General features: G+C 47.8%; 3 protein-coding genes across 7 annotated transcripts; 2 read left to right on the forward strand and 1 right to left on the reverse strand.

The window, feature by feature from the left end:
* Positions 1–286: 286 nt before the first annotated feature.
* Positions 287–19,924, reverse strand: H1-1 (H1.1 linker histone, cluster member). Of its 5 annotated transcripts, none has more exons than XR_003610017.2 (5): positions 19,838–19,924; positions 4,627–4,722; positions 2,519–2,580; positions 1,998–2,133; positions 287–703 (listed from the first exon to the last, which is right to left on the reverse strand). XR_003610017.2 is itself a non-coding variant. In XM_088024145.1 (1 exon), exon 1 carries the CDS (start codon positions 10,032–10,034, stop codon positions 9,396–9,398), a length of 639 nt encoding a protein of 212 aa, XP_087880271.1. In that variant the 5' UTR covers positions 10,035–10,057; the 3' UTR covers positions 9,253–9,395. The 5 variants fall into 5 exon arrangements, 1 of the variants encoding a protein (XP_087880271.1); XR_015768401.1 differs by lacking the exon at positions 19,838–19,924 and adding an exon at positions 9,400–10,057; XR_015768402.1 differs by lacking the exon at positions 19,838–19,924 and adding an exon at positions 9,400–10,057 and having other exon boundaries at positions 287–975.
* On the forward strand, positions 12,479–12,958 carry H3C1 (H3 clustered histone 1). The gene has a single exon (XM_028107527.2). It carries the CDS (start codon positions 12,496–12,498, stop codon positions 12,904–12,906), a length of 411 nt encoding a protein of 136 aa, XP_027963328.1. The 5' UTR covers positions 12,479–12,495; the 3' UTR covers positions 12,907–12,958.
* H4C1 (H4 clustered histone 1) lies at positions 13,703–14,068 on the forward strand. The gene has a single exon (XM_028107547.2). It carries the CDS (start codon positions 13,703–13,705, stop codon positions 14,012–14,014), a length of 312 nt encoding a protein of 103 aa, XP_027963348.1. The 3' UTR covers positions 14,015–14,068.
* Positions 19,925–20,030: the final 106 nt, after the last annotated feature.

Raw genomic sequence — 20,030 nt, forward strand, 5'->3', positions numbered from 1 at the left:
GTGTGTCAATAAATGTTTAATGGCTCTCAGGAAAACAAACAAGAACCCCCCCCCACACACACACACACAACCCCTTTAATTTGTAATGCTTGCCCATTTCTGTGGTGAAACTATTTCCACCACAGTGGATTTCAAACTAGCAGTGACTGAATGTGGAGTTAGTTACAAAGCAATTCACAGTAGCCCACGACGTAGTATCGCCGCCACACAAGAGATGTGAACAACCCCATGAGTAAGGACAATAGTGAAATAATGAGGAGACGTGGGGTATCAATTAACTTTTTTTTTTTTAAGATTTTATTACAGCGCAAGTGAGCACGAGTGGGAAGGAGGGGCAGAGGCAGAGGGAGAAGCAGACTCCCCGCTGAGCAGGGAGCCCGATGCGGGGCTCGATCCCAGGACCCTGGGATCATGACCTGAGTCGAAGGCAGACGCTTAACTGAGCCACCCAGGCGCCCTTAACTTTGCTTTTTATATAAGCTATTTAATTGTAAGTTTATATAATTCAATTTTTAATAATCGTTGAGTTTAAACAAGCAGCTCTCAAAATGCCTGAAGGCTTAGCAGGCGGCCCTGGCGAGCGGTGTGTGTAGCCCCCACTCAGCTAGCGGCCCTCTTTGTCGTTCTTGTTCCGTGTAAATGATCTACTCCTGTGAGGTAGGGGATGCTGTGAAACTCCAGTTTGTAGCCAAGAATTCCAGACCTATGAGACATGAAGCCGATTGTCAAAGATCAGTGGCCAGGAAATGCTAGAGCGGGTGTCTGAGCTTCATTCTCTGCCCCTCCCCCGCTTTGAGTCCTGGGCCGTTTCTGTCCCCTCCTTCCTGTTAGCTGGTCCGCAGGTTCTCCCTCGGGACATCGGATTCTGTAAGTATCTGTCCTCTGGTGGTCTTCGAACCCCAGCTCTGTCCTGGAGGAGGACGGCCAGACCAGCCAGGGTGACGAGCCATGGGAAGCCAGGTGTCTTTCCAGGGCCTGAGAGTGAAGGCTCTTTTTAGGTCCAGTGAGTTCTGGGGAGGATGGATCTGTTTCAGCCCTGGGGGGTCCTAGAGGCTGGACAGTGATGTAGGAGGTAAAGGGGCCTGCCTCACCCAGGACACTGGAGTTAAATCTGAAAGAGGGTGAGGGAATGAGCCCTTGTGATATCTGGTGGCAAACATTCCAGATAGACACAATGATCGCTGCAAAGGCCGCAAGGCCCTCAGGGACTGCAAGGCCCGTTATTCCTGGGTGTAGTAAGCAAGAGGGCGCCCCCGGGGGCGTGGTCAGGGTGTCAGTGTGAGGTGCCAGGGGGAGGGGGCAAAGCTTGTATAGACGGAGTGGTGTATTTGCAGTGCTGGGCATGACCCGTGAAGTATTCATGAAATCAATTTACTGGGCTGCTGCCAAGTGTTTCTGGATGATAGAGCAGAACACAGAGAAAACAGCGCATAAAAAGTCAAATCAGGGTAAGTATTGTTTAATGAAATACTTGTTTTGCTTTTGTGTATCTTTGCTGTGACAAATAGTTCTTACCGAGTGGAATTTTAAAAATAAATGCTTAAAGCCCTGGTCGTCAGACCTTGTAGGAACACTGGGTTTTATACTGAGTGGGAAGGGAAACCATTGGCAGGATGTGAGTCAGGGGACACGAAAGAACACCCTGCCCGCTGTGTTGGGAGCGGACTGAAGAGACGATGCTGGAAATAGGAAGACCAGTTGGGAGGCTGTTGCCACGGGTCCAGGGGAGAAGTAAGGGGGTGGAGTGACCATCTTAGGACAGGGGAGAGCCTGTGGGTGCAGTCTGGAGAAAGACTGAACCATTGGTGTTGGACATGCCAGGGCTGGGTTGCCTCCTGGACGTCCAAGGGGCAAAGTAAGTTGGCAGATTCTAGAAGTGCGTATGTAGTATTTAATTAACCTTACCCAAAGAGAGGTCTGGCCTTTGCCCTTGGCTGCTAGGAGGTGGTCTCTAGGCCCTTGGAGTGTCCCTTCCCGATAAGAGTGTCTTTGTTTACCTGGTGGCCTTGGCCACTGAACAGTCAACAGTATAACTCCTAATGGGAGCTTTGGGCCACACAGGATCTGCTCTTCCTCCAGGGGGGCTGAGGACGGCGGGTCAGCCATGTGAACATCAGTCGTGGAGCTCCAGAACTGTGGGAAAATACATGTCTGTGTAAGCCACCCAGGCCGTGGTGTTTTGTTGGGGGCAGACCAAGCAGAGAAGCACACAGTGCAATAGAAAAATGGGCAAGAGATGCAAAAGAAAACCACAGTGAGGTACCACTACACATCTGCCACAATGGATAACATTTAAAAAGGCTAACAATTTTAATAAAAAAAAAAATAGAAGGATGTGAAACAGGGATTTTCACCTAAATTTTACTCAATATTAGGTTTGTGAGGTTCATCCAGATGCTTATAACTATGGCTTTAATTTTCATTTTTTGATTCCAGAGCAGGTAAACTGGTACAAGCATTCTGAAAAAGTTTAGAGTTTGACCTAGTGATTTCTGATTCTAGGTTATAAACAACACACCTGTGTCCACATAGGTGCCAAAACACACGTGGCAGGAATGTTCACGGCATTGTTTGTAATCCCTGAAAGAGAGAAACAAATGTCTATCAGCAGTGGAATAGATCCCTAAATTGTGGTATATTCATAAAATGGAAGATTATACAATAAAAATGAGTCACAGTTCTATATAGTGACACAGATGAATCTGTCAAACCTAATTTTCTGAGTAAAAGATACCAGGCACAAACGACTACCTTTTATTTGGTTTCCATTTTATATGAGATGCAAAAACAGCCAAACTGGATGACTGTGTCAGAAATCAGGATCGTGGGTACATTTAGGGAAGACGGAGGGGTTAGTGACTGGGAGCAGGTGTGAGCAGACAGGGAGAGTTGGTGGACGTTCTGTTTTTTGGACTTGTGCAGCGGTTCAGGACTCTTCACTCTGTGATCATCCAGGGAGCTTTACATTGCTATTTTGTCACGTTTTGTTATGGTTTTCTCTTTATAGGTTATGTTTCCGGATTAAAAAAGTTTAAAGAAGGTTGGGGGTCATCTAAGGAATATGTCTTCCATGAGAAGAGTTTTCAGCATCCAGAATAAACTTTAAAATCTCCGGTTTGCTTTCTGGGTAGGTTTAGGAGTGGCTTAACTGCTACTTACTCTTTTCATCTGTCAGTATCAAAGTACTGAATGAACATTTGATGCACAGTCAAGGCGCATGTAGCATATTAGCAGCATTATAAATAAAAGGATAAAACCAACCCACAAGATTTTGGGGGCAGTTACTACTGCCTTTGACTGAATCTTGTTTCCAGTGGTCCCCTTTCTGTGCGGGACATGGGAGAGTACAGATCTACGGGTCGCTTCCCACGTCTCCACTTTAGAGCAGCCAAACGTCGCTAGGTCCTCTAGGAGCAGGGTCTAGGCTTGCACACTTGGACCTTGTGCTCTCTCTGAAGAGTTAGCAAATATGTGAGCGATCCTTTAAAAAACACAGAAACCTGTGTAAGTGTGGAAGAGGGTGGCTGCTTACAAAACCTACTTCGTCTTCCTCCGAGGCATGGGAATGAGAATACTTTACCTGCCTCCTTATCTGTTTCCTTTGTAGTTAGGATTCCCCATGTGGAAAGGGAAGCATGGTGCCCCTCTAAAGAGTTTGTAGGAAAGAATGATTAATTAGTTCAAAGAGAACACCCACTGATTCTAAGATCATAAAACTTATTCCAGTTTCTTCTCACTCATTCGCCTTGAACGTGGCTCGATATAAATGTCAGGTGAAAGCACACTGCCCTGAAGATATGATGGGCCCTTCATAGTTGATGGGGGTGCTGTGACATGAATTCAGAGAGCACAACACTCCCTGCAGAACTTTGCCAGACAGAAACAAACACTGACTGACTTCCAAAGCTTGGCTAGCTCTAAGCATTCCACCGTTCTTTGAAAAGCTAGAATTGTCTTATGATTGCCCTAAAATTGGAAAATAAGAACAGGAACGGTGGATGATCTTTACCGTATTTTGGAAGGGATCATCAATCCTCAATTAAAACAGCATGGTGCTAGTCCTTGGACAGATGGACGGATGCACAATAGAAAGTCCAGAAATCGACAGCATAGGAATTTTGTATGCCATAAAGACAGCATTTTTTTTTTTTAATAGGTTTCATGCCCAGTGCAGAGCCCAGGGTGGGGCCCGAACCCATGACCCTGAGATGAAGACCTGATCTGAAATCCAGAGTTGGACATTCCACTGACTGAGCCCCCGAGGTGCCCCATAAACAGCCCTTCTCATCACTGGGAGTAAAGTGTTGAGACAATGGGATAGTCATTGTTTAAAACACCACATACTAGGATACACTCCAAATGGATCAAAGACTGACATGCCAAAAAAAAACAAAAACAACAACAACAACAACAAAAAAAAAAAAACCCAGATGAAAATACAGGTGAATTCCTTTGATTCTTGAAGTGGGAAAGACCCTTCTTAACTTACCGAAGTTAAAAGACAAATGACTATCTGAAAAAACATTTTACAACACCTGGTATAAAGGGCTCAGCTCTCCGATACAGACCCAGAGCTTCTGGAACCCAAATAAACCGTTGTTCCTTTACACATGGTATATCACGTACCCGTGGAAAGAGATGGAGAGCTCTGGGTCCCATTACAGCCAAAGATCCAGGACAGACTGCTAAATGAACAGCGGTAGAGAACTTGTTCGCATTATCCTGTGACAGGGCAAGAAAGAAAAGTATATATATGTTTTGTTTCTATTTGCAGAAAGAAACACCAGAAGGGGACCTGAGTGGTCAAGGTCAGTGATGTGGAACTTGACTTCTCAGCCTGTATCTTTCCATGTAATTTGGATTTTTGTATCAAACCATTATAAAATAAAACAAAATAAAATAGATGGTGACCCGTGGTAGTCTAGGTCCAGTCACATTTCGGTCTTTAGGCATTTGTATTTATTTGTTTTTAAGATTCCGTGATGATTATTTTACTGCAGCTTGCAAGGTTGCTTTTTACCCTTTGATACAGAAATCCCACTCCTGGAAACCCATTCTGAGACACACTTGAAAATGACTGTAGTTTCTGTTAAATAAATTTTTAAGATCCAGCAGGTGACTGGTGAACTAAACAATGATGCACACCCACTCTCGAACCCTTGGGTAGTTGCTAGGCCACGATTTTACTGAACAACCATTTAGTAGTTAATACTTCGAGTTTAACCCAGTTCTATTTTTGTACGCAGAATAATTTTTCCCCTTAGATTTGCATGTACACATTTTCAAAGATCTGAAAAATAGGTTATGGTGTAAAGAAAAGAACAAACTCACCCCCCCTCCCCAATGTTCCCCCTTTTCCTTTGGGCACGTAGGACACAATAAAACCTGCAGCATTAAGATGTGAGACTTCCCCTCCTCTCTTTTTTCCCATGTATGTGCAATTGTAGGACTTACAGAGCCAAGCTCATTATCTGTCGTCAGTACTTTAAAGGGCACACACTGATCTTCCATCAGCCCCGGAAATCCTGTAACTCCTGTGCTTTGCGCCTCTCTTTTCTTTCCTTTCAAAAATCCCCACAGGCAAGGACAATCACATCAATTAGTAAATAACAGAATTTGTATGTCACGTGTTACCCACTTGTCTCTGGAAGATCTCGGGGACAATGAGATGGATTTCAAGTCTCTACCGTCTTATATAGCTGTTAGATCTGATTCTGTGGTCAGAACATCAAAACAGCAGACTCGGGATTGTGAAAGACCATAAGGGAGCATCTTAACCACTGGTTTTCAGACTTGATTGTGACCCCAGTAAGACACGCATTCTTCTTCACGACCCAGCACATGCATACGTATGCCTAACAACGGAAGTGCCCCAAACCTAAGTTCCAGGAAGCCATAGATACCTCAGTATGGCATGCTCTAATATGTTCGAATCTATTCTATTACCGACAAGCCATGAAAAACACTGCTCTAATGCAACTTTTTTTTTTTTTTTTTTTTAAGATTTGTTTGGCAGAGAAAGAGAGCACAAGCAGGGGAAGCGGCAGAGGCAGAGGGAGAAGCCGACTCCCCACTGAGCAGGGAGCTCGATGTGGGGTTCGATCCCAGGACCCTGGGATCATGACCTGAGCCGAAGGCAGACGCTCAACCATCTGAGCCACCCAGGCGCCCCTCTAATGCAACTTTTAAATTAGCAAAGGGAAGCACAAAGAAGTAGAATAGTTACTCATCTTTATCGATGATGAATGGTCAGGACTAAGTCTCCTCTGCCCTTGAGGTTCGATGCCTCAGGACTTAGCACTTTCCTCTTTATACTCTTCTCTACCTCAGTCATCCCCTTGGCGACCTCACCCAGGTTCACGGCTTTACATGCCATCCGTATACCAAGGAGTCCCAAATTTATAGTTCCACCTTAATTCAACTCAGTCCTTCCCAAACTATTCACAAAGCTGTCGGTCACCTCCATACTACTTAACCAAGAGACTCTTCTCAGGCCTGTACTCAATTCAGTCACTCAATCAGCAGCGTTTGAACCCAGTTGCTAATATCCCTCATCCAGTTGGTAATCTCACAGGCTCAGAATTTCTGACTCCCCCCTTCTCCAGCTCTACCACAGCACACCTGCTTCTGTCTTAGATGACCGCCTTATAAAAACACATCTTTTTCTAGGTCGCTCTTTCAGCCACACTGCGTTTGAAGAAAATCATATATCAATATATTAAAGTCTAAGAGCTATTGAAAAATTTTCTAAAAGTAAAATAAAATTTGAAGGTATCATTTAAAATAATGGAGATGCCAAAAATTAACAAATGTCCTAAAGGACAAAAATAGCTTAATTAAAACCAAGAACTAAAAAGGGATTCCTGCTAAATTATTTAACTTTACTTCGGAAATTCTCAGCAAATGCAGTACAAAAGGGAAATGGTATTCACATTGGTATTCACATTGAGGAAGACAAAAAAAAAAAACCAATATAAGTTATTTTGCTGATGACTAGGAAAGACTCAAGGGGCTCTATTTTAAAAAGTAACAAGACGTGGAATTACAGAAATTGGTAAATTCACTGGATACAACATATCAATACATTTCCTCCTTCCTAGCAGTAAGACCTCAAAAGGGAAATGAGCCTTCCATTCACAGTAGAAACAAGCATACAAATTAATAAACATGACTTATGTGGAGAGATCAATAGAAAAGAACACAGAAATCTTATTTAAGACTTTAATAACAGGACATACAGTGGGAAAAACGGATGGATTGTAAATTGTGTTAGGACAACTGGCCATCTATCTGGGAGAATGTAAACTCGGATTCTATCTTAAAGTGCATAAACTTTTAGATGGATTAGAGACTAAAAAAACTTTAGGAAGCAATTTTTAGAAGAAAACCTAGGCTGTTGAATGAATAATGGAGGGGTGGGGTTCAGTTTCTTAACCAAGAATGGAAATCTAGAAGCTTTAAAAGATAGGTTTCTAACATTTAATATCTGGGATTTTATATAGATCTTTATAACATTTAAATGGAAAATCCACCGTAAACAAAATTAGTAAAAAATGCCAAAATTAGAAAGCTATCTGCCACAGAAGTGGTAAGTAGTTCCTTACTATATAAAAAACACAATGGGACAAGAAAAACTGCCCAGTGAAGAAACGAGCACAGGGATAAGCCTGCATTCTCTGAAAAGTGTATTCAAATGACCAATAAACCTAAAGAAAGGATATAATTAGTGGCCGTGATAATGCACATCAACGTGACAATGTGAAGTAATTTCACACCCTTTAGACGGGCAAAAATTGAGCCCACACCTTGATGGCTGGAATGGATGAGGGGGAGTTCTTTTCGGGATACGTCAGCACCAACTGAAATATAAAATTCACTCCAATCTAGCAATTTCGGTGCTGGAACTCTGTTGCACCAGTCCGCCGTGGTAAATGGAAACAATGCCAAGGCTTATCAAAAGGAAATGGATGAATAGCTTATGTTACTCCACGTGGACATTAAAAAGAGGCTTTGACTTGAAAGGATTTTGGAAAGGTTTTAAGAAGCGGTTTGTATAAAGTCACCGTTTTATAAATAGCCCTCACCGAAAACCAGAAGGAGCAATCATGCGTGTGTAGGATAGGTGCTCCTAAAAGACGGAGTTCAAAGAAATCATGAACAGCTAGCTACACGCCAGTTTAAGGGACGGGGGAACAGAGATGTGAAGTGCCTGTATGGCAGATGTTATCGGATAGTGGGCTCGGAGCCCAGCAAGACAGTGGGGGGAAAAAAAAGATCACCTAAAAAACGGGAAAAAAAAATATGTAGGGGCATATGTAAAAATAAGGCTTGACAACCAATTGAGCTGTGTTTAGTAACCCTGGCTCACCATATGGTGTTTTCTCCCCGGAGGTGAAAGATGTTATTAAAATCGGTATCCTGAAATTTCAAAAGCCTAAAGGGACAATTCTTTGAAAGTGTCCTTCCCTACTTAATATGCTGTAGCACCACCAGAATTGAAAACACCGTACGCAATGAAATACGCTCTAGTCAGGTGCAGAGTGGATTTTCAAATATTAGCCAATCAGGGCAGCTTTGTTTCCCGTAAACACAGTAGCCCGGTAAGGGCTTGGGGGCTTGGGCTCCAAAACTCCGCTGCAGCCAAGCTCCTTTGTCGGGACCACCGCCAAACTTGCGGGCAGCCAAGTCGACCCACGCGGAGGCGCCGCGCCAACAAAACCGACCTGCGCTTCCAGAGCTCGGCCGTGATGGCCCCGCAGGAGGCGTGCGAGGCCTACCTGGTGGGGCTCTTCGAGGACACCAACCTGTGCGCCATCCACGCCAAGCGCGTCACCGTCATGCCCAAGGACATCCAGCTGGCGCGCCGCATCCCCGGAGGGTGTGGCTAAGCTTTCGGTCTCACTGGTTACCACCCAAGCACTTGTCAGGGGAACCCACACCGGAGAAGGCCGCTTTAAGCACTACTGTCCCGAAAACCCCAGGGCCCGGCTCTGAACTCAACAGGGAAATGTTAACAGCCGGGTGCGCACGCCGCGCACGCTCCCACCCAGCCTAGTTACCACGGATGACCCACCAGCCTAGGGCGCGGACTTACGGTTAGGGACAGAGTCCCCCAGGTCTTGCCAACACAGTGAACTCTAGGCAAGACGAAGCTCGCCGAGGCCAGGGGTCCCCGAGCCGCTAAGCTTCACCTAGAGGTTGGGCACGCCGGAGGGAACCTGAGCCTCCGAGGAATGGCCGGGTAGGGTCAAGGAGTAGCTCAGCAGCGCCCCCGCAAGGGGGTGCAAACTCCGCCTAGGAGCCAGGGGACACGTACTAAAGCTCTTTCCTCTGAAGTATGTTGGTGGCTCTTAAAAGAGCCGTTGGGTTATTGGAATAAGTTCCAACTGCAACGCTTACTTTTTCTTGGGTGCGGCCTTTTTGGGCTTGGCTGCCGTCTTTGGCTTGGTCACCTTCGCCTTGGCCGCCTTGGGCTTAACAGCCTTGGCTTTGGCAGGACTCTTGGCTACTTTCTTAGGCTTCACAACCTTGGGCTTCTTGGACGACTTCTTGGCCACAGCCGGCTTTTTGGCCTTTTTCGGAGTCTTAACGGCTTTTTTAACAGTCGCCGTGACCTTCTTAGGTTTCTTGGAAGCGCCCGTCACCTTGGCCTTCGCCACCTTCGTGGGGTTGGCCTTAGCCTCCCCCGAGGCCGCCTTCTTGTTGAGCTTGAAGGAGCCCGAGGCGCCGGTGCCCTTGGTCTGCACCAGGGTGCCCTTGCTCACCAGGCTCTTGAGGCCCAGCTTGATGCGGCTGTTGTTCTTCTCCACGTCGTAGCCGGCGGCCGCGAGCGCCTTCTTGAGCGCGGCCAGGGACACGCCGCTGCGCTCCTTGGAAGACGACACCGCCTGCACGATCAGCTCCGACACGGACGGGCCCGCGGACTTCCTCTTGGCAGCAGCCGCAGCCTTGGCCGGCCTCTTGGCTTTCTTGCCAGCCGCAGGCTTCTCGGGGGGAGTGGAGGTGGCCGGCACGGGCGGCGCGGTCTCAGACATAGTGAGAGCGGAGCAGGCGGAGCGAGCTGCGATGGACCCGACGGAGCAGGAAGACGCCGGCGGCCCCGGCGCGGCGTATTTATAGGGCGGGGCCGCGCTGTGATTGGTGCTCGCCGGCGCCCGCCTCTCGCCCCCTAGCGCCCCCTGCGCCGCGGCCCTGAGCGCGGCGGCGAGGGGACTGTGCGGCGGCAGAGCCCTGTCGCCTCGCGCAGACCGCACTTCTGGGCGGGGCGGGGTCGGGAGCCCCCTAACGCCAGACGGTGCCGCTTTCCTCTCGAAAACAAGCCTTTTCATTCCGGGGGGCGGAGGAAGAGCAGTTTGCAAACGAGGCACCCAAGTAAGAATGCAGGGGGGCGTCGTGAGGGGCATCCGTTCCTAATCCGCACCGCATGTAAAAGGCCGCGTCCTGACTGGCCGGGGAGGGAGAGAGGAAAGCGGGGTGTGGGGGGGAGGGCGGTGTGCAGGAGTGTAGGCCTGGTCCGCCGGCCTGGGACCAGTCCTCAACGCCATTGCCCCGGCGACGCCGAAGAGGGACACGCCTGGTCAAGACCTTTCATGAACTTTGGTCAAAGGAGTAGCGTGGTCAACACCGCAACTCGCTGACCCCGCGGCTAACACGCGGGCGGCACTGGTGGGAAACACTACGCAAGCCTCCCGTGAGGGAATGCCAAGCTGTGGCTGCGGTCCGGCGCCCTGGGCGAGCTGCAGATGCCCCTTCAGCCTCAGCACAGGCCGCGGGCAGGGGCTGACGACACTGCTCCCTGGCGGCGCGCTCTTGCTCAGCCACAGCCCCCCCCCCCCCCCCCGCGCACCGGGGGCGGACTAAGCGCTCCCCTGGGCGGCGCCGTGAGGGGGCGAGAGCGCCTCGGGGGAGGGCGAGAGGCCCCGGGTAACCGCCTAGGGCGAGCCTCCTCCGACTTCTTCGTGGCTGTGAGGGGCATCGATGCGCACGGACAAGGCTCAAGTGATTTCACGGGGCGAATCAGACGATGAGAGAAAAAGTGCCTCTCCCAGGGCCGCGCCCGCGAACCAGCACGCCCTGCCACGGGCTCGTGGCCGTCGCCCGGCGGCCGGGAGGAGGCAGAGACGTCGCCTTCCCGCCCTGCGCTCCTGAAGTTCTCAAACAAGTCCGCGCGGCCTAATAACCCGAGCTTCCCGCTCGCCCTCAAACATCCGAGGGCCTTGTTACCGGCCGGCGGCCAGTAATGGGGTGTTCCCACTAACAGCTCCGCCACCCTCAACGACCTCCCGTTTTCCCGAGAGTCTGTGTTTGCGGACGCAACCCGCAGTTTCTACCAGTTGGGAAGAGAACAATCGGAGCTAGGCGTTTGAAGGAGTCAGTTATAACAGGTACACGACCTTCCTCCAAATCTGGAAGCTTTTGTAAGTGAACATCTTCTGAAAGCCAAGCTTTTCCTAGTGTAATAAACGAGGACTCTAATTAAACGTAGCTTTTTAAAAGGGAACACTGGATTCGGGAATTTCTTAAGGTTCCGGCCTCCTGTGTATCCATTGGATTAAATAGGCTTCAGATAAAATAGGAACGTTCTACCCGAATGAAGGATGCTAGGTTTCTTACTGGCCGATCAGTATAAAAGTACTCAACCAATGAAAAGGTAGACTCTGGCCTACCTACTCTTAGTACAAAACGGTCACATTTGATGTTTCTAAGCTTGAAAAAATTTAAGAACTATAAAGTTAGGTCTTGGTAATGAGAAGTTTGCCCTCCCGTGGCTCGGAATCCAGTTGATTGGACCCGGGACACGCCTGCTCCGCAAGGCTCAGAGAGGTTGGTGCTGGAGAATTTAGTCACTGATATTTTACACCTGGCAAAATGTATTCTAGGCGTGAGAAAAAATAAGTTCCAGAAAGCTGCAAGTTTAGAAGTCAGCATTAACATTTAACAAATGGGCGTCCGATTACTGGAAATGCTTCTGTAAACGCCAGTGTAATTTTACGAAGGTTGACATTGTCTCGTAGGATGCAAAGGAGTTCCTTCATTTTAGCATTATAAAGGGATCTCATTTTTTTGAAACTCAGAAACTTGTAATACCATACGGGGTTATTGGGGTTATTGAGCAGGGAGTATAAAGAGTACATTATTGGGGCCAATATTTCTCAAATTTCTCTCCAAGAATTAAAGAAATAATAGTTTTGAACTACAATACCAACGAAGTCAATGTTTGGTAACATTCAAAGCACCGCATTCTGACTAACGAAAATCATTGTGTAAGTCACAGTGAGCTAGTTGTGGAAAAAAAAAACCCGAAGAGACGGGGATAACGTGGTAGCCAATGAAACTGCGCCGTTGTTGGAAAGCAAAATAGAGACCAATCAGAGCCTGCAACCTTATACGTCACATTTTTCTTATCCAATCACTTCACCTTACGTACTATAAATACTAGGCAGTCTGGTTGCGCGACCTATTTGCGCTAGTGTTTGCTACGTTTGTGTGGGTGTCATGGCTCGCACGAAGCAGACGGCCCGCAAGTCGACCGGCGGCAAGGCCCCGCGCAAGCAGCTGGCCACCAAGGCGGCCCGCAAGAGCGCGCCGGCCACCGGCGGCGTCAAGAAGCCGCACCGCTACCGGCCCGGCACGGTGGCCCTGCGCGAGATCCGGCGCTACCAGAAGTCCACCGAGCTGCTGATCCGCAAGCTGCCGTTCCAGCGGCTGGTGCGCGAGATCGCGCAGGACTTCAAGACCGACCTGCGCTTCCAGAGCTCGGCCGTCATGGCCCTGCAGGAGGCGTGCGAGGCCTACCTGGTGGGGCTCTTCGAGGACACCAACCTGTGCGCCATCCACGCCAAGCGCGTCACCATCATGCCCAAGGACATCCAGCTGGCGCGCCGCATCCGCGGGGAGAGGGCGTAATACACTACGGTCTTTTTTTCCTTGAAACTTCAACCAAAGGCTCTTTTCAGAGCCACCCACTTTTTCAAGCAAAGTGGCTGTAAAACTAATACTCCAGAGTTTAATATGACTATGCACTTAGAAACGAAGGGATATGGATTAGCAACACTTAATGGGCCACAAATGCTTACTTTTGTCTAAATGTTCCCTGCATATGCGAACAAGACTGGCCCTTTAAGAGGTTAGGAGGTACTGCTAACTTAGGTCCTAAGGAAGAGTCGGCGTTTCAAGAGGGGCATGAAACAGGTGGCATTTGAAGGGCATTAAGTAGGGCCTCTGAGCATCAGTTGTAAAACGAACAGGAATAGTATAGTTTCATCAAACACGTATTAAAAGTAAAACATCTAGAAAAAACCTGGTTTATCATCAACTATAAGCTGCTCAACATTTCTTTGATCTTGATATTTTTGCCATTACTGAAATTACTGCGAAACAAGCTTTTTGCCTTCTTAAGTATTCTATTTAGAATATTTTTGGAATCATACATGAGCTTACTATAATCCCAGTTCGTTAGAACAATGTAGTCCAGTTAAGGGAGTAAAGACCAATGGTCAAGCTGGGTTCTGACCCCCGCCCGCCCTGAGTTCCTGGGGCTTGGAGGCGGGATTAAGGGAGGGGACTGCTGGCGTCACATTTCCCGCCTGCGCTCTTTCCATTCTCTACATCTGCAGGGGGTGGGGTTGGAAGGGACGTCGTTATATAAGGACCAGCTCTCACTTGCTTTGTCACTGGCTGTTGTTTTGCTTTCTAGAAAACCATGTCTGGCCGCGGCAAGGGCGGGAAGGGCCTGGGCAAGGGCGGCGCCAAGCGCCACCGCAAGGTGCTGCGCGACAACATCCAGGGCATCACCAAGCCCGCCATCCGGCGGCTGGCCCGGCGCGGCGGCGTCAAGCGCATCTCCGGCCTCATCTACGAGGAGACCCGCGGGGTGCTCAAGGTGTTCCTGGAGAACGTGATCCGGGACGCCGTCACCTACACGGAGCACGCCAAGCGCAAGACGGTCACGGCCATGGACGTGGTCTACGCGCTCAAGCGCCAGGGCCGCACCCTCTACGGCTTCGGGGGCTAAGCTCTGATTTCATCACCAGAAAACTACATTTCATAACCAAAGGCCCTTTTCAGGGCCACCCAAACGTTCAAAAAAAGGGCTGTCTTGATAGACCCTCCACTGTAGTTAAACTTTCTAATCTAGAGATCTAATAACTGAATCCCGTTAAGATTGCAGGATTTTTGAAGGTAAAACCGTGCGACATCCGTATACACCAAAGGAACTCCCTTAGCTGAACAGTATTTAGCCTGCTCCTCTGTCCCTATTCACTGCATACGAGTAAGGTTTCAGGAATGATATTCCAACTCAAAAGCGGGGAAGGACCAAGTGGAGCGAGGAACTTGCAATGATTTCCAGGAACAAAGAGGAACATTGTCCAATCAGCAAGTCCCATCCGTGGTTGTCAACCAATCAGAACTGATGATCTCATGTGCCTTCCCCCCCGCCCCCAAACGGCCAGACGAGCCAGACTGGGGGATGGGAAGGCTGGCCAGAAACCCCAAAGCCCTGGGTTAGGAATTTTTATCATTTTGCGGATTATGAAATAGACCCAGACCTGCAAGTGTCCTTCAATCAAGTCCCGAGAACAGTACTGAAGTTTCACCACTAACAGAATGATTTGTCTCCAAAAAATAAGTCTCTGGAAATGGGCAGGGGAGAAACCAGATTCGGGCTGCCAGAAAACCCAGGGCACTGGATTCAGGGGAGAGTAACATCTGGTTTGTGGGGGGAAAGTGCCTCTTTCATTGTCAGAGCCTGTACGAGTTCGCCATATCTTCCTTCCTTCACAGAGAAATGGAAATTAGGGCGGCTAATTTGGGGTGAATTTTATGGTGTATAAACTATATCACAATTAAATAGAGCGAGTGCGACAGAGCCCCCAAGCTGTTGCAAACTCAGTATGTCAGCTTCAGCCGGTGTCTCTCCTAGCTTTTTTGGTCCTCTTTTCCACCTGATAACCGTCCTCTAAGATTTCTGGGGAATGATAAAAGTACCTAGCCTGGCTTAATTTAAATTAACATTTGGGGAGAATTCAGAGCTGCATCCGGATTAGACAGCCAGAGGAGCAAAATGGGCCTGGCTGGGAGAGTGGTCATTTTATGTTCTCCTTAGCTGGTGTTCCTTCAAGAAATATCTATTGACCTCAGGTAATGTGCCAGATACTCTTGTAGGCATTGGGGTACATCTTTGAGCAAATCAGACAGAATTCCCTGTCCTGGATGCAGAGTATATGTAGAGAGGTGTGTGAATGCAGATTTTCTAAATGGGAGGGGAGGGGTAGTTGCTCCAACAATAGACATGACTAGCTTCTGTGATGGTTGGTCTGGCTTCTTTATTCATAGCCTTGAAGATAGTACTATACCCATTTTAGTCGTGCTCACTGCCCTGGGGGAAAGCCTCTGAGCCTTCCTCAGTCCTAATAATCATGAAGGCCTTGTTCAGAACAAAGAGATCATGCTGCGTGATTTGCCATTCGGCATCATTCCTCAGATCTAGAGGAAAAACTGCCACACCGATTGATTCAGGCAGTGGTAAGTCAAGAAATCGTAGAGAATCAATTGTGGCAGCACTCTGGTGGGCCTAGGGTCTTGTGTAGAAAATTCACGTGTGCGTTCATTCAACTGATGGGGTTCAGGACATGCTATCTCCTAATATGCCACCTTGGTATATTAAATATATTAAACTCAAGGAGTTTGAGCTTCAGAAGCAGGAAAATCACCCTGACATCCCCTACACCCCCCACGTCACCCCCCACTTCTTTCTTTTTTCCTGAAAGCAGAAGATAAATCTTTTATGTGAAATGTACCCTCCTGTACCAGGAGGAAGAAAGACATCCTCATGACCAGAGACGAGGAACTCAGGGCTGAGAAGGTTTTATGAATAAACCTTGTCACTTCTTTACCATTTACTACTTCTAGCCCAAAGCACTTTGTCTTTTCACGTCTTTAGAAAGGTATTCTTTCTTTGTCTAACAGATATAAAAGCTTCCTGCTCTGTTCACTTCCTTGAACCTTATATCTTTGTGGGGCTCCTGTACTTATGTACATAATTAAATTGGATTTTCTCCTGTTAGTCTATCTTTTTATTACAGGGAGGTCTCAGTCAAGAATTTAGAAAGGTAGAAGGAAAAATATTTTTCCTCTCCCCACACAACAAACCTTCATAGACTACCTATTAGCTGTCAGCCCTATTCTAGATGCTGGGGACACTTCAGGGACAAAATAAAATCCCTGCTCTCAAAGAATTGTATTGTAGTTGGGGGACAGAAACAACAATCAGACATATATTGATACACGTGAATCGTGTATCATTACATCATTACATCAAATATACATTGATCGAGTCCCGCATCGGGCTCCCTGCTCAGCAGGGAGTCTCCTTCTCCCTCTGACCCTCCTCCCTCTCGTGCTCTCTCTCTCTCATTCTCTCTCTGTCCAATAAATAAATAAAATCTTAAAATAAAATCTTTTAAAAAAATAAAATAAAATAAATCTAAAATATGTTATTGTAAAGAATGAGTAGAAAGTGGTATTATTTTACATAGGGTGGTCAGGAAAGTTCTCTTTCATAAGAAGGTGTTTGCGCAGAGGCCTGAATGAAATGAAGCCTGCAGCCATCCGGGGACAGGTAGTAGAATACGCCACACAAAAACCGCCTGTGACATAAAGATTAAAGGCACCTTGAAAAACAACAGGTGCTGGAAGGCACAGTGATCTCTCCTTTTTATTCCTGAAAGCAGATGAGAAATTCCCCATATAGAAGATGTCATCCTTATATGACAAGGAAAGCAACGTTTTTCTCACCTTGGGTGAGGAGCTGAGGCCCGGAGAAATCTGTACAAACCAACCTTGTAAACTAACCCTTATCTTCCTAGTTACTTTTCCACAATACACTACCCTAACCCCAACCCCCTTGCCTTGTGTTTTCAGCTTACTACTCTTTGTCCAACTCAGTATATAAGTGTTCAACTCTAACTGCTTCTTTGGGTCTTCATTTCCTTATGAGGGTAACTTTGTCATGGAAAAACATTGGTGTACCCCAGTGTCTAAATATATAAATATATATGTATTTATATTAACGTAAAACGAATGGTATGTTTTTCTCCTGTTAACCTGTTTTATGTCAATTTAATTCTTAGGCCTGCCAAAAAACCCTAAGAGGGCAGAAGTAAGATCCTCCCCTATACCAGGATAAGATACTTCTAGGAAGATAGAAAAATAAGCACAAGGGCTCTGAGACTGGAACATGCTTGGTCTGTTCCACAAACAGCAAAAAGGTCAGTTAAGACAAAGAAATGTGACAGCAAATGAGATCAGAGGGTGGCCACGGCCCAGAGCATGCAAAGCCATCTAGGTAGGGTGACAAACTCACCCTGTTTGCCTGAGACTTTATTCAAGTTTTAACATTGAAAGTTCCACATCCCCAGAGACCCCTGAAATTCAGGCAAACTGGAATTTTTGGCTACCCTCCTTGTAGGCTGGGATAAAGACATTGGCTTTTATTATGAAGGTGGAAAACCACTGGAATGTTCTCACGGTGGACATGACATCTTTTGAAATAATCACTCTTGTTGCTGGGTTGAGAAAAAAAAACAAGCTATCAAAAGCGAAAACAAAGACTAGTTAGGAGCCATTATGGTCATCTGGACAAAAGGTGATTGTGGCTTGTCCAGGAGTAAGTAGCACAGAATGCAGTGAAAGGTGCTCTGATTGACTGGTAACATAGAGCTGACTGGGTTGGATTAAGTTGTAAGAGAAAGAGCTCAAACAGGACGGCAAGGTTTCTGAGCTGAGCCCCTGGAAGCCTCCATTTATTGAGGTGGGGAATACTGGAGGAAGAACAGATTTGGGGTGTTTATGTGTTCAGATATCTAATTTGGACAAGTCAAGTTTGAGATGTCCATTAGGTACTGGAGTAGATATGTCAAAAATGCAGGTGGATATGTGGCAAGCTTCATTATGAAGTTTGAGGTGGGTGGAAGGAAACTGAAAAAAGTATAGGGGTGATTAAAAACTCCCTCCTAAAAACAGCCATTGGGATTGAGAAACATACAGAAGTTGACACAATCATAGGCACTGTCACTACAACCTGAACTGACACTTAGGGCTAGGCCATGGCGTTTTCCTGTTGAGCATAAACCATTTCACAGAACACAGAACATATCAATAGTGAGACCAAGAACAGAAAGGGGGCCCAAGAAGTGAGCCGTAGGTACTCTAGAGCACATACTGGAATAGAGTTTCTCTATTCTTTCAATAGGGCTGTATAGCCTTCCATTTGTTATGGACTGTTTGTATCCTCACAAATTCACATATTGAAATTTTAATCCCCTATACGATGGTATTAGGAGGTTGGGCCCTTGGGTAGTGATTAGGCCATGAGGATGGAGCACTCATGAATGGAATTCGTGCCCTGTAGACATAAGAGACTTCAGAAAGCTCTCTGGCCCTTCCCTCTGCCATGTGAGGCCACAGCAAGGCAAGTCTATGAACCAGGAACTGGGGTCTCACCAGACACCAAATCCTGTCTGAAACTGTCCTGTCTGAATCTGCCAGTACCTTGATCTTGGACTCCCAGCCTTGAGAAATCAGTTTGCTGTTTAAGCCACAGTCTGTGGCATTTTCATTACAGCGGCCTGAAGTAAGACACGATTTCATGGGTATAGATAATATCCAGTCCTTCCAGTGACAATTTACATTTCTATTTACATTTCCACTAATTATTTTTATATTATACATATTACACATATAATATATATTATATGTTATTATAATTATTCTACGTTATTTACATTTCTATTTATTATTACAGTGTATTGCAATAAGTGGTGTTTAAATTCTTACTGATCTGATCCAGACTCACCATTTATAGGTTGGTGATTCCCCAATTTTCCTCTAAACCAAAGCAGACCTCTCACTTGAACTCGAGAATCTTTCCCAACTGCCTATTCAGTATCCTCTTGTGTCAGAGAGACATGTTAGCAGAGTAGCTTGCTCTCCGAAGCAGCCGTCAATATACTCAAGCATTAAATCAAAGCTATTCAGTTGTCCGATTTATCAATTTGGGGACATACTTCAAAACACTTACTGTGTTTGTGGGTTTTATTTTGTCTGACAGAGAGCAGAGGGAGCTGCAGGCATAGGGAGAGGGAGAAGCAGGCTCCAGCTGAGCAGAGCCCGACGTGAGCCGAAGGCAGACACTTAACCCACTGAGCCACCCAGGCGCCCCTCAAAACTTGGTGACCATGTGTGAAAGCTTCATTCAAAAACCCCAAACCTTACAATTTGCAGGAGGCAGAAGAAAGAGGGAGAGGAGCTGGGCGGAGGGACGAAGGCGGAGGATGCAAGACTGTCGCCAGAGCCAGTGGCCTCAAAGGAGGACGCGCCCCCCTCAAGCCCTCAAGGTTGGGCCCTGCCAGAGGCCTTAGGGTCTCGAGCAACCCGAGGCCTGAATCCGAACAGACCCCCTTCGCCTACTAAGTGGGAAGTTTCCAAACTCTGCTTGGCCAGGCGCCTCGGGGCGGCCGGGTACCCGAGCCCGACACTGGAAAGGCCGAGGCAGCGCGAAGCCCAAGACCCCCGGCGGCAGCCTCAGAGGCGCCCACTGCGGGGCCTGCTCCTCTCTCCGGACGCCACTGAGGGGCACACAGCGAGGACCGGACGTCCGGCGCCTCCGCGCAGGGCCTTTCAGCCCACCTGGCTCCCTGGGAGGCGGGCAGCGGCCCCCCGCAAATACGCGTTATTTACCGGCCCGAGCCCTCCTAAAGCGAACGAGAGCTGGGCGGCAACGGAAGCCCTGGCGCCACCCGCGCGCTTCCCGGCAGGGAGCGTGGCTCGTACTTACTGCCTCCACAGGCGCGCAGGGGCAGGCGGGGGCCTTGCGGGGAAGAGCTGTGGGGGTCAGGCCCGCTCCTTCCGCCGGAGGCCCGGCACCTCCCCACTGGCTCCGCCCCCCGACAGCCCCTACTCCTGATTGGCGGAAAACCCGTGCCGCGCACTATGCAGCCCACTCATTGGCTGAGCGAGCATCTAGCGGC

This window comes from Eumetopias jubatus, unplaced genomic scaffold, assembly GCF_037043125.1.
Source record: "Eumetopias jubatus isolate StellerSeaLion01/CBP00866 unplaced genomic scaffold, mEumJub1_p1.0 scaffold_6, whole genome shotgun sequence".
NCBI classification, from domain to species: Eukaryota; Metazoa; Chordata; class Mammalia; order Carnivora; family Otariidae; genus Eumetopias; species Eumetopias jubatus.

Excerpts from the sequence above, each read along its gene's own strand:
- H4C1 (XM_028107547.2), top strand. The coding sequence starts at position 13,703 with ATGTCTGGCCGCGGCAAGGGCGGGAAGGGCCTGGGCAAGGGCGGCGCC.
- H3C1 (XM_028107527.2), top strand. The coding sequence starts at position 12,496 with ATGGCTCGCACGAAGCAGACGGCCCGCAAGTCGACCGGCGGCAAGGCC.
- H1-1 (XM_088024145.1), bottom strand. The coding sequence starts at position 10,034 with ATGTCTGAGACCGCGCCGCCCGTGCCGGCCACCTCCACTCCCCCCGAG.